Source organism: Taudactylus pleione, unplaced genomic scaffold (genome assembly GCF_031769625.1).
Source record: "Taudactylus pleione unplaced genomic scaffold, aTauple2 ptg000156l, whole genome shotgun sequence".
Classification (NCBI taxonomy): Eukaryota; Metazoa; Chordata; class Amphibia; order Anura; family Myobatrachidae; genus Taudactylus; species Taudactylus pleione.
Genome location: NW_028284558.1, coordinates 26914511 through 26930219, shown reverse-complemented (window position 1 = coordinate 26930219; position 15709 = coordinate 26914511). Strand labels below are relative to the sequence as shown.

The 15709-nt window shown below is 40.6% G+C and overlaps 1 protein-coding gene and 1 pseudogene across 1 annotated transcript in view; both read right to left on the bottom strand.

The window, feature by feature from the left end:
• Positions 1-1108: 1108 nt before the first annotated feature.
• Positions 1109-15709, bottom strand: part of EPC2 (enhancer of polycomb 2) — a 116691-nt gene continuing 102090 nt past the window's right edge. Inside the window, exons 11-14 of the mRNA XM_088474874.1 lie at positions 6764-6900; positions 5086-5245; positions 3445-3778; positions 1109-2543 (exon numbers count right to left, since the gene is read on the bottom strand). Of these exons, the coding sequence (XP_088331000.1) occupies positions 2471-2543; positions 3445-3778; positions 5086-5245; positions 6764-6900 (704 nt within the window). The 3' untranslated portion in view covers positions 1109-2470. The remainder of the gene's footprint in view (positions 2544-3444; positions 3779-5085; positions 5246-6763; positions 6901-15709) is intronic.
• Positions 6152-6270, bottom strand: LOC148521690 (5S ribosomal RNA; annotated as a pseudogene).

The window sequence follows — 15709 nt, the reverse complement described above, 5'->3', positions numbered from 1 at the left end:
TGTCACTTTAGACAGGAGAAGCCCCTTTAAGCGGCTAATTCCCTGCATTTATGGTGCGACATCTGTGAAAAGTGATGGGCACCCAAAAATAATTGAATAGCTCCGGTCACTTTAGACGAGAAGTGCGGCCGTGATGAAAAACAAAATGGAATCCCCCCCCCCCCCCCGTGTCTTATAACATTAAGGGGTATATCCAATTAGCCGCATCGTAAACTAATTGTCGCGCTGGACGGAATTCAATTTCCGGGGATTCCACGCACGGGTGTCCCTGAGACCTCACGCGCGAGTCCCCGCTGTTTGACTTTACCTCATGTAGGTGCGAGGTAAAATCAGCGTGTGGCCATCCTATTCCGCCTTCAGCGAGAGGGTATAACACACTGATTCCGCAGTTCTCGCGTAATCAGTGTGTTCTCGCGCGGGAGTCCCAGTCTAATGATGCAGGGAAATAGATATTTAATTGAATAGCTAAACCCCGCGTCGCTGGACTTTTGCCTGTCAATTAGCCGTGGGTGAAATCCCGCGGCCAATTGGATATGCCCCTATGAATCACTATCAGCAGAATAAACATTTACAAGTAAGCAAACTGCCAATTTCCCCAGACGCCATTGACCTCACAGAAGCATCGGCCTATTTGTGCCATTTGCCTTATGATATTAAGTCTTAGCAAGTAAATAGGCTGTATGGTCATGAACATTCATCCAGCTTCTAAAATGACCGCTTCATCATGGCTGCCTCTGAACCTGAATGATGTCACGACAGGCTGCATTGTCATAAATACTGATTCAGCCCACAGCATGGCAGTTTCCACTGTGTGTAGGAGATAGGAACACTTTATAAACAAACAATAAAATATGGAACTCTGATACATGGGAGCAGCCCTGTATTACAAAGCATGAAGAGTCATTTAAAGCACACAATTCATTAAAACGGGTAATGCTTCAGTATGGTACACAGAAAGCCCGATGTTTGGTCCTGTGTAAGGAGCACAAGCCACATGGTTGATGTTCGCGTTGCAGAATTTTTTCAAAAAATACCAGCCAACGATATTAAACCAGCAAATGTTTTTTTTCTTATTTTTTACACACTGTGCAAAAAACATTTGTGCAAGTTGTCTATGGTTTTCATATGTATTTTATTTCCCTGCAGTTTTCACTTATCAAGAACAAGTAACAGGGAAAGCTGTCTGAACTAGTGCATCAACAAACAGTCTGATTAAGAGCACTACACATCTCATTTACAGAAACGGTATAAAAAAATACAAAAGTAAAATAAAAATATATATATTAAAAAGAAAAAAAAATAAATTCACTAACATTAGCAAAAAAGTGTTGGACAGTTAAGAATCAGACGATTTCAGACCCGTTACTTGCCTTGTTGTACAGGAAAACACTCAGCATGTCCCCTCCCGCCGACACCAGGGATGGTTCGATAGTAAACATCCAATAGTTATTGCAATGGTATATGATGCAATCAGAACTGATAGAATCTCTACTTTGGGTGTTAAAGATGTGAAAGCTGGGTAAAATAGGCAATTTTTGATAAAATGGAAATGACTGCACAGCTCAGGTGCTGGATTCATCTATTTCTTCTTTCATAGACTCTGTGTAATTTTACTCTTATAAACTGGAATTATAAATAGAAATATACATTCGAAATATATGGAAAAGTGAGTTTTTACATTAAATTTTGTATGTATCGATCCATCCCTCCCCCTGCACAGTAATAGAAAATACTATTTTGCCTTAAACTTCATATCTGACAGTGAAGTGCCACTATTACCAAAAGGTCCATATAGTCAAATTGTGAAACAAAATGAACAAAGTGAAAACTTTACATTTCATTTAGAAAAAAATTACAAGAAGTTTAATTTCCTAGCTATGAATCTTTAAAGTGGATCCGCCACATCCCCACAGCGGAGGCAGCCATGCTGTGGTCTCCTGAGACCGTTAAGGGTCGCGTACCTCAGTTCTTTCACTGGTTTCTAGGGCAAATGTAGGCCAAATATTGGTTCAGCCCACAGAATGGCGGCTTCCGCTGTGCCCAGGTGACGGGGCACTTTAACTTTCGTTTTAGACACAAAGTTGGATTTATTTGTACAAGATACAAAATGTAAACATGGCAAAATAAATAGCTAAAACAAGTGATGCAGGACCCCATTCCATGCTCATGATCCCATTAAAGATTTGTTTTTATATCCATTCAGTTGCAAATTCAAGTGCAAAAGCATGATGATGAATATGTACTATTCAAGTAACAGAAATAATATGAATGATACAAATAAACTATTTTACAAGGTAGTGATTTTTTCCAATTTTACAAAATGTACACAGAGTATATTGGGAGAATGTCCCATACACTTAATAGTCCATTTAGGTCCATGTTAGCATGCGCTGATCCGCAGAGCATTGCAGCTTGCATTTCGGTGGAAAAAAGAAACCCTGACATGTCAGGTCACGTCTATGTTCTTAAGTTATGTCACCTCCATTGCTACTGTTGTGTCTGCAATTCCATTCAAGCCCAACCTTTCTGGTTCATGGTTCTCTCTAGAACAGAAGAGAAAACATAAAATTAGTACAGGGCTCTCAGAGATGCTAAATTACTTTGCAGATCTTTGGAAGGTGAATGGGCCAGTGCTTACAAGCTCCTGACACAAGAAGAAAGACACTACACATAACTTGCGTATAATAAGACACAGTGTGACAATCACTTTAACTAAAGATAATCTAATAAGGAACAAGGATGGTTTCAAGTTTCTGCAATCCTGTTGTGCCTATCTAGTAAGTGTGGCAAGGAGAACCCCTCTCAGCCCTAAATGCACTAAGAAAATGTGACAATAAGATTCATGCAGTCCAAATTCTTTAATTATTTTATTGGAATGACATAAGAAAATAGATTTCAGATCATTGCAGGAAGCCCAACAGGATGGCTGTCTAACGAATTTAGAACATGCCTTTTCTTCTTAAGATGAAGTGTGGTCCAGAACTCCACACACAAATGATGGAGCATAATGTTTGGTTGCTCCTATAACATGAGCTGTACTACAGACCTACTGCTCACCCAGATTCTGTTTAAAATTGTGGCCTCTGGCTCAGAAACCAGGAGGCTAATCCGAGAACTCGCCACTGACAAATAACAGAACACAATCCATGGTAAATAAAATGTTTGGTGGATAATTTTTATTTCCAAACAAAAGTAGAAAAATAAGAACACTGCAAGAACAAAAGATGTACATGTACAGATGACATATCAGTAATGCATTATAATATATTATCTCCCTGGCTAATTAAACAAATGAACAAAGGGTAACAATAAATAGCTGTTTTTATCTATCCAGCCATAAACATATATAATAAATAACATTTTTTTTCTTATATTCCCTTGTAACCAGAGAGAAAGCCACCCTGAACAAACTATTTATGTGAATAGTAACATTATAATACACACCTGGCTATGCTGCTGATGGCACTGCTTGGAGTAACCTTTGGCACTCGGTCCATGCTGGCAGCGACTGTGGCAAGTTTTAAGGCTGTGGGAGATGGCGCAGAAGTCCTTGTATTGATATGCACATTGACAGGTGACACAACACTGACATTGTTGAGGTGAACAGTGTTCGTTAGGCAGGAATTACTCATAGGAAGGTTCTGAGGGCTACTTGTGCACAAAGTTGGGATTAAGTGGTTAGTGGTGGGGTGTCCGACTGTCCGTACAAGCTGAACGGTGGAGATCCCTGGGCTGGATGATAAAGCCATGTTTGTGGAGTACAGCGTTTTAGCAGTCCCTGGAGAACCCAAGAAAACAAAAATGGTTAGATACCGACATAATCAACACATTTATATGACCTCACAAAACTGAAGACCATTACCTAAAAGGGCTTATTTAAAGTCTGTGCAATTATCAGTAGCAATGTGTCAGTTCGGAAACAGAAAAATCCAGAACATGCATTTCTAAATCGTACACAGGTCACAAAAACATATCAGAACTCTTGTCTGTGAGCAAACAAAATTATCTATTAGCTTTAGGTTTTTTAGTTTTGCAAGTAGATGCGTTTAATAAAGCAGTCAGCATTTACAACAGCTTTTTCCCCAGCAGCTCATACTACTGTGCTGCCCATGAGACAGAACCTTGTTTCCCTATGCATTGATCATTACACAGAGTTGACAAATTGCAGCAGCGACATTCCTCCTTGAGACACCACCATCAAACTGGCCTGTGGCTCCACTCGTGAAAACAATTAGGTTAAAGATATACTGAAGATTTTTGGACAGAACTTTGAATACAGTAGGCAGATAACCACAAAATGATGGTGGCTCAAGTGCACATAACATACGGATCCGGTTACCAGGAATTTGGCCCAAACGGTAGAATCTGCTTGTGTGTGTAAGTAGTGGATGGCTATGAAGTTCTGGCAGTATACCACCAGCAAACTATCTTCTGTTCTTTCTAGCATTAAACCAGAGATGAACGGTAAAAGGCAAATTCCACCACTATACTGAAAATTTCCTAAAGCACACGCACTCCCTTACCTGGATTGTAGGTGTCCCCCTCCCCTGGAACCCTGTCATCAGCACTTTTGGAATTCATGTTAAAATTGGGGTAGGCTCCAATACAATGGGAGGCCCAATACATGAGTAGGCTAAAATCCAATTTCTGTGCCTGCTCGCCTTCTGGCCGACGTTGTGGCCTACTCTCTGGTACCAAGGATCAAAGCTCACCTGCTTTAGTAATCATTGCAGTCACTGAGGTGTGTATAGATACCATATTGATTCACCATGGTAAATCATTTAGACTGTCAATAAACATAATACCCGACACCTCTTAATGATTTATACTGCATTTATAGAAACATGCAGTTATAAACACAATCAGCTGTACTCATTTTATTAACCTCTATATTTACCAAATTGCATGGTCTTCTAATTATACAATACAAGTGTAATTGATTTTGAGCAACATAAAGCAAATATATTTTCTTCCTTTTAATCCAACAGACATGCCATACTATGGCAATATCATCACAAAGAGGAAAGACCAAAGCTGACTGGGACTATAAAATAAGTATATATTATTTCTGTGACCAACACATACCTCCCGGAGGTTGTACAATACCATTCAGGCTGTGGCCAGTGCTTTGATCCTTGGTTACTTCACTGCGGCCTGGAGTTGGTGAATTGATGACAGCAGACGCAGCAAAGTGGGCGCTGGCTGAGTCCAGTGTCTTGGACATGCAGTCAGAGTTTCCAGAGCCCTGGAAAATCAATGTAACTATCAGTAAGAAGATGTAAAAAAAAAACAAAAAAAAAACCTGATCAATTGATTCACATGTATTATAGTCTACGCAATTCTTGCTGTACTATAACTCTGGTGCATTCATTGTAATAACATCTACGTGATTCTAATACGGTCTATGCATGGATTTGTGTTTGAACTAATACGTAACATAAGCCATAGTAAACAAGAAAATTGTGGTTCCAAACCATTTCTATTGTACAATTATAGTGGACTTAATATTTACAGCAGAGACACTCTGTGAGCCAAGACAATATTTTAAATAATTCAGCCTAAACATTCATTGGGAACTAATAACATTGCTGATGAGTGTGGCACTTTGCACCTCATGCCTTGATAACTTCTCTAGCTTACAGTAATGGAAAAGGATGATAACTGGTTCAATAAGTTGGCTGCCTTCTTGAGAGACCATTTCATTTTAAGACATGGTGAAAACTACAAAAAATAAGACAGCTAAACCCTTAAATTACTTGGTAGTACCAGTGTTGCAGCATCCATTAAACCTGTCCTATTACTAATCCTAGCACCATACCTTCTAAATTACAGACCAATATTAGAAACTTAAGAATAGCAGCAAGTAAGAAAAAAGTAAGGCTATTTGTTGGGGCACACTTAGATGAAAATTCATAAATATTAAATTAAAATATAACTTTTATTAAATATATATAAAATTCAGAGGTATCTATACACAAAAGATTATATATGGCGAAAATATTTAAACAATTTCTGCATTCCACTGAACACACTTAGAAATGGGTATCAGTGAGTCTATATTAGTGAAATATTCTGTAGTTATTACCATACATATTGGTATGTTAGCTACACCATGTGCTGTCCTATAATCCACATCAATCAGTGAAGGTTTATCCTACAGTACCTGGTCTTCCTAGGTGGTCTCCCATACAAGTACTGACCAGGCCTTTTACTGTATCGCTTCCAAGATCAGACGAGTTTGGGCATATTCAGTAAAGTATGGCTGTAGGCTGTAATATTATCACCGCAGACACATGAGGATTTGCCCTTTACACATGGTCTAAGCATAGGTAGATAAATGTAGGACTATCACCTTCAGAAAAGTCCAATTAATTAAAAAGCAGATTTCAAGAAAAGTAATGCATAAGCATACTTGGTATCTACACAAATTTCAATAGGTACATTATTTGAAGTAAATCAATGAACAAAATATCCTAGCCTGATAGATCTCCAAATGTACCTCATTAGGTGAACAAGCTTCAATTTGGGCGAAACGCGCGTCCCTTCTATCAAATCTGCTTATACCTTAGGAGAACCAGTCAGTGCACGGACCGGACTCAATTTTTTTACTTGCTGCTATATTCAAATCTAGGCTGTGGGAGCACCACCAACATCAATTAATGTGCTATATTTAGTGAAGCATAATGGTTGGTCAATAATTAATATCTAGTTGATTTTGGTTCTGTGCGGAATCTCTCCTTAAACTTAAGAATAGACAAGGTACCTGTGCGTTTGGATGTATCTGCTGTGAGGACTGCTGGCACTGCTGCTTCTGTTGGAGCTGAGCCAGCTGTTGTCTTTGCATTTGAACCAACTGCTGCTGATGCGTCTGGAACTGTTCCTCTGTGATACCCCCCGCAACTGGAAAATAAATGTTACACAGGTTATTCCCGCATTCTGCAGAGGTGAGGCTGCAAAAAAAAAAAAAATTAACCTGTATATTAGAATTTAAAAATTAGAACAGGCCACTTTGACCACACAGGAAATAATTTTAGACGTTGGTAATTCTCAGAGAGCTTCATGCTTCAGTGATGTCACCACTTCCTAGTGATGAACACTGGTTCATACCACAAAATGTCTGTTGTGTGCGGCTAAAGTACACTTTAGCCAATGTAGAGCTCAACAAAAAAAAGAAAGGAAAAACACGGCACATTATGTTGTCATTTATGCATCAACTTCCCTGAAGTCCTTATGTACTAAGAGGATAATTACAAAAATTTATTTTTGGATTTAAATTGTTTTCTTGTAGTCCACTGGGGGACACTGGAACAATGCATATAGAGGTGCATATGGGAGTCTGGACAAAAAACAAAATGAATAAGGTCTGAGCTCCTCCTCTCTCTATATTTCCTAGCCAGAAAACACACATGGAAGTTTGAATGTTTGGAAATATGGGCTATCTTTTTTGAAAAGAGACTGACAGTACAGAAATATGAACTTTAAAAGTGGGTACACAGATGATATGTCGCCTGATCCGGCGGATAGGGCCGACACATCGTTCACATCTGCAAATGTGCACCCACTATGTCAGACCATGTGCGCTCTCGCAGGTCGTCTATCGGGGGTCGCTCCGTCGGCCTGCATATAGGGCCAATGGAATGACCCAGCTGACGACGACAGGCAGGTGAATGGAATGCCAGGGGGATTGGCACCGGATCGTATAATGTGTACCAGGCACCGGATATGTCAGCAGTCGCATCGCTAGGTACACACATCGGTAAGTGAGTAGCCAGCTTTAGAGCCGTATTCAATTTGATTCGCACCCGCGATACTTTTTCGCCTCCCGGACTTTCCGCCTACTTCGCCTGTTTTGGAGGTGGAAAAGTATCGCGCGCGTGCCCGCTTATCCCTGTATTAAATTTGAAAGTACACGAAAATGAGACCCGGCGAAACTGAAACAAGCAGAAAGTCATGTCAGATTTGGGGAAATCAGCCTGACACCCCCCAAAAGATGATCTGACATGGGGGTCCCTATGGTTCCCCCCGATTTGGCTTGCTTAAAGTATTTGGTGTTTTTAAACGGGCTCAATAGCTGTTAAATTGCGTTTTTTGCATAAGTGGTGAAGAACAGTATTCTGGAGTTTTTCTTGCAGAAAATAACTTATCCCAGCAAAGTTGGGGTACTTGAAAATGGGGGACAGCATATTTAAAAGTTGCTAAAGTTAAGCTTAAAAAATCCTGAAAAATCCACCTGCCGCAAGCACCTGCAATGGAAAAAACACCGGGGCATACTTGGGGACCCCCCTGGAGTCTAGTTTGCAAGTTTTTAACTTTGTTACCCAATTATTTTTTTTCGCCCTCAAAATGAAAGTGATTTTTGGGGTGTTCTTAAGTGTTTTTTTTTTTTTTTTTTTTTATGCAGTTTACCTTTGGGGGACTGTCTTAAGGCTGCACGGGGGTTCCTGCAATGTTGTACCCCAAAACACCAATTCTGCACTTTTTTCCGCCTGCTATTCCATAGGCAAAACTTTTTTGCCTATTACATTGTATTGAGTTTCCGCTTAGGCGGAAAGTCTTTGAAATTGAATAAGGCAATACTTTTCCGCCGATTCTGGCTTTTCGCTCCAAATTAAATATGGACCATAGAGTTAATTCTCAATCTAAACCTTCCAAACGATGGCTTCAGTAGCCATGCGATAAAACCAGTTGAGCAAAATTTTTATGATGTAATGGCCATTGGTTTAGAACACAGGTTCTCAAACTCGGTCCCCAGGACCCCAAACAGTGCATGTTTTCCAGGTCTCCTCACAGAATCACAAGTGACATATTAGCTCCACCTGTGGAACTTTAAAATGTGTCAGTGAGTTATGAATACACCTGTGCACCTGCTAGGTGACATGGAAAATGTGACCTGTTTGGGGTCCTGAGGACAGGTTTGAGAACCACTGGTTTAGAAGAGCATGTCTGAATGAAAGATATACCACAATTTCAGAATCTGTTTATCACAATCGGACAATCTGGAACTAGAAGAATCGTTTGTATGCCTTCCATTCTTTTTTTTTTTTTTTTTTAGCAATCTGCAGCATTTCTGGATGAAGAGTATTTTTGCAGATCGCTGAAAAAGTTGCGCTCCGTTCAACTTATGATTCTATTGACCTCCTTCATAGCCTGAAAACTCTTTGTTGCGACGAAATGTGCCTAACGTGGCATTTTTGGACAATATTTTATTAGTCACTTTCTAGAGCAGTGGTGGCCAACCAGTCAGAGTCAATAGCCCAAAAATATCTGTAGGTATGTCCAAGAGCTGATATCATGTGCGTGCTGCAGGCACACATTCAAAAAGGGGTGTGGCCTTGTGCCAGCTAGGCCACGCCCCTGGCATGAATTTTGTAGGAGCATGTAAAAGCACATGCACACAATCACCGTGGAGGTAACTATTAAAAGGGAAAGAAAAAGTCAGAACAATATAAAAACATTGAAAAAAAACAGATCCACATAAAATACACTGAAAAAGCCACATCCACATAAAATACACTAAAATAGCCTCATCCACAAAAAATACCTTGGAAAAAAAAAAAAACATTCACATAATACAATCCAACTCCCCATGTGTCACTTCAACCCCTCCATGTGTCACTCCAGCAGCCCCTCATGCGTCACAACAGCAGCCTCTCCATGTGTCATTCCAGCAGTCAGTGTCGTCGGCAGGGGAGCCACATGTGGTTCAAGAGCCACAGGTTGGCCACCGCTGCTCTAGAGGCTGAGCATTTACAAGAGAGTTCCAGTTTAATAGTTGGTAGCGTTAATTCCTACTACGTTCAAAGCCCTTAAAGATGCTGCTGATGATAACGGCCAAACAGCCCTGGAGACTGGCATATGTTGTTACAACTATTCAGATAAAAAAATAGAAAATGGATTAACCCTACTTTGTCCCTCCATAGAAGAGAGATTTGTTTCCAAGGAAACAACATGAAGAACTGACTGGACAGACCCTGACCAGATGTTCTACTTAATTAAAAATTACATCTGAATTTTTCTTGCGTAGAACTGTGCAAGCTGAATGGCCTTGAAGGTAAACCCCATTCTACAGAGGACCCTAATGGCTAGATGGACCAAAACCATCAGAGACCTGGCAAGTTTCAGTAAAACCTAAATCTTAGCTAAAACACTCTGTTGGAATGTACTGAAAAGAAGCACGAGGAAAATCATCCTCTGTACGGGTACTAGACTGAATTTTTGAGAATTGATGAACCACTTCGGAGACTGAAAAATCTGTTCACTTATTTCAGTATGAAAATGTATACGGATAAGGGAGTCTGCCTTGTTCAACAGGTCATCCAGATGGGAAATAACCGTCAGGCCACTAGCTTCCAAAAGGCAACCAATGTGGCCATGATTTTTGTGAAAACCCTTGGTATCATCGCTAAAATCGAGTGGAAGTGCTAAAATTGAACTGCAAACCTGAGAAGGCATTGATGTAATTCCCAAAATAGAAAATGCAAATAAGCATGTTTTAGGTCTATAAACACTAGGAACTTGTTTTGGTCCATACACTGAACAATAGATCTCACGGTCCATCTTGAAATTGTTGACTCAAAGATGGACATTTAGATCTCAAGTTTAAAATTAGATGGAAAGTGCTGTCCGATTCTGAACCAGAAATCGGTTTGAATAAAAACTCAACCTCTACTGATGTGATTGCATTACTTGATTTATTGCCCGCAGAACACCTACTGTAAAGGACCTATATTAGAATGGGCTTCAAGAGATCTAAAATTTCTCTAACCTAGGTGTCTTCTATTTTTACTTATTTTCTACAGGAAAAAGGTAATAATCGAAAAGCCTACGAGAAATCTTAAACTTTGTCAGGCTTTGTCCATGCTTCTCATAACAAGTCATTAAACTGGGTAGATGCTATAAAAGAAACAAATAGTTTATTCGTCTCAGGAGATGTTAGATTACCAGCTGTTTGAACGTTGAAAGTATGACGCACAGCTCCTAATTAACCATCAATTCCTTATCTCTTCGAAGAATCCACCTCAGTAAAGTAGAATTCTCCTAAATCTGAATGATCTGCCAGTTCCCCCTCCTCTTGAGAAGAAAATTCAGATTCAGGGCCTTTCCAATTTTGAACCAAGGCAAAGCTATTTTAATACACTAGTCTCAAAGGAAAAAGTAAATTTTGATGAAAGATATTACTGATTTAGGTTAAGGAATAATGGTGCGTACACACAGTACAATAAAACTGCACGATATGAACGATAATGTTCATATCGTTATTTTTTTTTTTGTGCCTTCCAACCCTCAAAAGACCAGCGATGCGCGGGCACGTATGGACGATAACTATATCAACTGTGCATGCAGGCCAACCTGGTCGATATCGTCCAGGTTACATAGGGGCCCGTCGTTGGTGGGTTGGTGGTGTGCTGGATGATCGATATCGATCATCATCATCGGGAAGGTGCAGGGAGATCAGTCAGCGATATCGTTATCGCTGACTGATCGTACCGTGTGTATGCACCATAAGACCAAATTTGGCAGGAATGGTACTCAAATCCTATAAGCAGATACTGTAACATGATAATCACAAGAAGAATGTACGGTCTCGTAAATTTTTCACCCAGACAGGTTCCACCAAGTCTGCACCGCTAACCATGGGTGAAGATGGCGTATGGCCTTGATCATTCTCATTATGTCTGTCCAGTAGGCAATTTAGAGTGACAATCACTGGCAATTAAATTCTAGGTGATCTGCTGTGGAGTACCTCCAAAATTATGTCTATTTGCTCATTCCCTTTCACACATCATAGTGGTGCGCAGAAAAATGAGTGGAGATTTTGTACTAAGTGGTAAGGTATGTACATCACAAAGAATTTAATTCCCCTTTTGAGAACAGATGAACAAAGTCAATATCACCCCGCCGCTAGTAGGGTTACTTTTATCGATGGTTACTAGTTGAGAAGAAAAAAAAGATTGAAATAGGCAAAAAAGGTGCCCAGATAATGAAATAATTATATAGTGTAGAAATGACAAACGAACTGCTCTCAAATTCCTACCCTTGAGATAAGAGACACACAGTGAGATCAAGGTGTGCCAGCAGTATCCAATCACCATTTCTTACATACAGAAAAGCCACCAAGAGTGAAAGTCAGTCTCTGAGAAGCTCCAGCACCATAGACGCTGTGGATCTAGCACCAATTCTACCTAAAATGGCGCTATGAGGGGATTGAAATAGCAGCCCCTCACAAAACCCTAAAGTAGCAATGACCGCTCAACAGAGATTCTCTCATCCCCAAAGAGGAAAAAGAGTTTGATATAATACAATTTCAGCTACAGGTTGCTATCCCTGCATAAATGGCTGCTATTAATTACTGTTAATAGTTGCACCGTTCTCGGGCTGTACCTGCATCTAAAACAATGGGGCCAGCGGCATGAAGAAACACATGTAAGCAATTTAACCCACTTACTACAGAATACATTATATAAAATGAAAAGAACCAAACCATAGCGCTACAGGCATGAAATTACCAAAACATAAGTCATCTAATCTTCCACAATACCAGAAATAACAAACAAAATTTGTTAGGAACAATATTTCATCCTCATTCACACCATGTGGTGTTTGTTTGGGAGGTGGAGTTTGATTCTATGACATCTGTGGGTGACCATATCTGATGACGTACAATCTCCCCTTTTCCTGCTGTACCTCTGCGGGACTTCCAAAAATTAAATTTTCTACACGACGTGAGAATCAGGAAGAAATATTGTTCCTTACAAATTTTATTATTTTTGAATATTACCCCTATTGAGGACTACTGACCTTTTTGGAAGTAAAGGGAGAAAAATTTATTTATTTTGGACCCAAGAAAACATTACCTTATTGTTTGTGAAATGCATTAACATACACTAACAGTTCATGTTGCTTAGGCACCACTAAGAAAAAAGTTATCTGGCAGTGTATATAGAGGGGGAGTAGTTTAAACTTCATTTAAAAAAAAAAAAAACACAGGAAACTTTCAAGCTCAAACACAAACCTCTATAGCCCATTGGTCCAGGGTCCACAAATGAGTGCCAAAGAACTCAGTTACACAAAATATGTCGTCATTATCTCTGCGCAAACATACAAGCAAATCATACATTTTCCCCAAAATTATTAAAAACTATCAAACAGAAATACCCAATCAATCATCACATTTGTTTGAACCAGAATTGGAGAAGCATTTGTCTACAAAACAAATTCTACAAGCAGTAGAAGTTATAAGTCACAAATGCCAACCTACACACACATGGTGATGAAATTGCATCTTGAACCAAAGTAATTAATAGTTAGAAGTTTTTATAGTAGAATCAATTAACCACGAACTGCTATCAGCAGCTCGCGTTGTGCATTTTCCACCCTCCATTGGGTACGGCTAGTATCAGCCTTCTGCAGTTAACGTGCAGAAGACACCGGGAGCTGGCTAACTGAATCGGCCCTTCACTTTAGAAAGTGACACGTTAGAGAAACATACAGCTGCGGATGAAGGTATGCTCTTGTTTGGAGCTATGGAGTGGGTGGCCCAAATGGAGAGGAAAAAAAAAGTTAAAAGTCTCCCAAGAGCTTTCCACACTAAGGTGGGGTATTCAATTAGGCTGAGCAAAGTTGGAATCGGCGATAATTTATCACCGATGACATAATTATCGCCTATTTCAATTATCCCCGTTTTCAATTGCAAAGACTTTTCGCTGGTGCGAAAAGTCTTTGATTAAAAAAAAAAAAAAAGGGGATTAGTTTTCACCATGTTTTACATGGGGAAGAAAAGTGCAGAATTGGGGTTTAGGAGTGCAGGCTTAAAAAGAAATAGCCTGCACCCCTGGGAATGTCATTTAAAAATAAACTGTGTAAAAAAAAGTAAAAAAAAAAATAGGGACACCTCAAAAAAATTAATAAAAATTTTGCGGTGAAAAAAAAGGAAAAACAGTGTTTAAAAATAGCACAATATGTTCAGGGGTATTCTGTAAGTATGCAGCAGGTGTTTTCTAGAATAGGCTATTAGCGGCAGGTGCATTTTTGCAGAATTATTAAAAAATTAGTTTAGGGACTTAAAAATATGCTAGTACCCATTTTCATGTACCCCAAATTTGATGGGACCACTTAAAAAAATGAAAGAAAACCTAAGTGCTCTTTTGCATCACTTCTTCAATGTCGGGAAAAAAACACCTGCCACGGCTATTTAAAAACCCAACTTTCTTCTGCAGGCAAAAACGGGGGTACCTATAGTGTTCCCCCATGTCTGGACATCTTTAGGGGGGTCCCAGGCACATTTCCCGAAAATTACCGTTTTTTTTGTAGATCCAAATTCGCCGGGTGCCGTTTTCGCTCATTTTGAATTGAATACGGGGATAAAGCGGGCACGCGCCTGATACTTTATCCCCAGAAAAGCTTCGATGTTTAGCGAAAAGTCCAGAACGGACTTTTCGCTCCCTAATTGAATATGGGGCTATGCTGTAACTCACAAACAGCAGTGTTTTATTAAGCCTTTCTAAATTGCGTGATGTATATCATGAGTTGTGACCATACATAATGATGTTATCCTCAAATTCCCCACTATCAGCATTAAATACTCTTGCCCTTCCTTTAGTGTTCAAAGCACTAGAAAGGCATCCATCAGGGAAAAAAACCGGTTGAACAATGAAATGTTTATTTTCATTCCCAGACCCTGTTGCTGCATAAAACAAACATTTGTTTCCCTATTAACATAAAAATATGCACTCTGTTGCAGTAGTGCTAAAACCAGCATAATAAAATGGGCACTTAGGGTCTCATTCAGACCCGCTCGCGAGCGCAGGACGCTCGCAAGCGGGTCGATGGTACCCAAATGCGCATGACGGAGGGAACTCCGTCGTGCGCATGCACGAGACCCGGATAGCGACAGCCAAGCTGTCGCTCCGGGTCTCGCACCAAAGGGGGCGTGCTGTCGATGGTGAGTGACAGTATGCCCCCTTTGGTGGGCGTGGCTGCCAGACGGAGGCGTTCCCATGGGAACGCCTACCGTCTGGGTCCGGCCCCACTGACATCACTAGTGTTGTCAGTGGGAGTGATTTTGGCTTTGATAGAGCCAAAATCACTCCAGGGCTTGCGGCAGCGAGACCCTACCGCAGGGTCTCGTCGCAAGCCCGATGGTCGCGATGGTCTTGACCATCATCATGGACGCTCGCATAAGCTGTGGGTGGTAACCCACAGCTATGCGAGCGTCCAAAAGGCCGCTCCAAATTTAACTAGGACGGCCCTGATTCAGACCGAGCGCTCTGGTCAGAGCGTCCGGCTCTGAATCAGGGCCTTAATTTGAATCTGCAAATTCTAAAGACTCCTCCCATTCTATATTCATTCCTCTAATGGACACTACAATGGGCGGAATTCAATTGATTACGTGGTCCGGATCTCCCGTCTAAAGTGACAGGAGATCGCGGGCCGCTATTCAATTGATGCCATTTTTCGCGCTGATCGTCCCCGTAGAGGTCAGGTTTAGCCGCGTAAAGCAGCTAAACCCGACCAAAGTGCTGGACGCGACCACGAAAAGTGATGTTTGGGAACCCAAATAGTTCACTTTTCGCACATTTCAGCTCTCATCCACCTGGGGCTGCAAGCTGAAATGTAGTGCTGGCAGCTGATCGCGCCCGACAGGAGCAAGAATTGAATAGCTCCGTCGGGCGCGATAGGGGCTGGAATCAATTGAATTCCGCCCAATGTT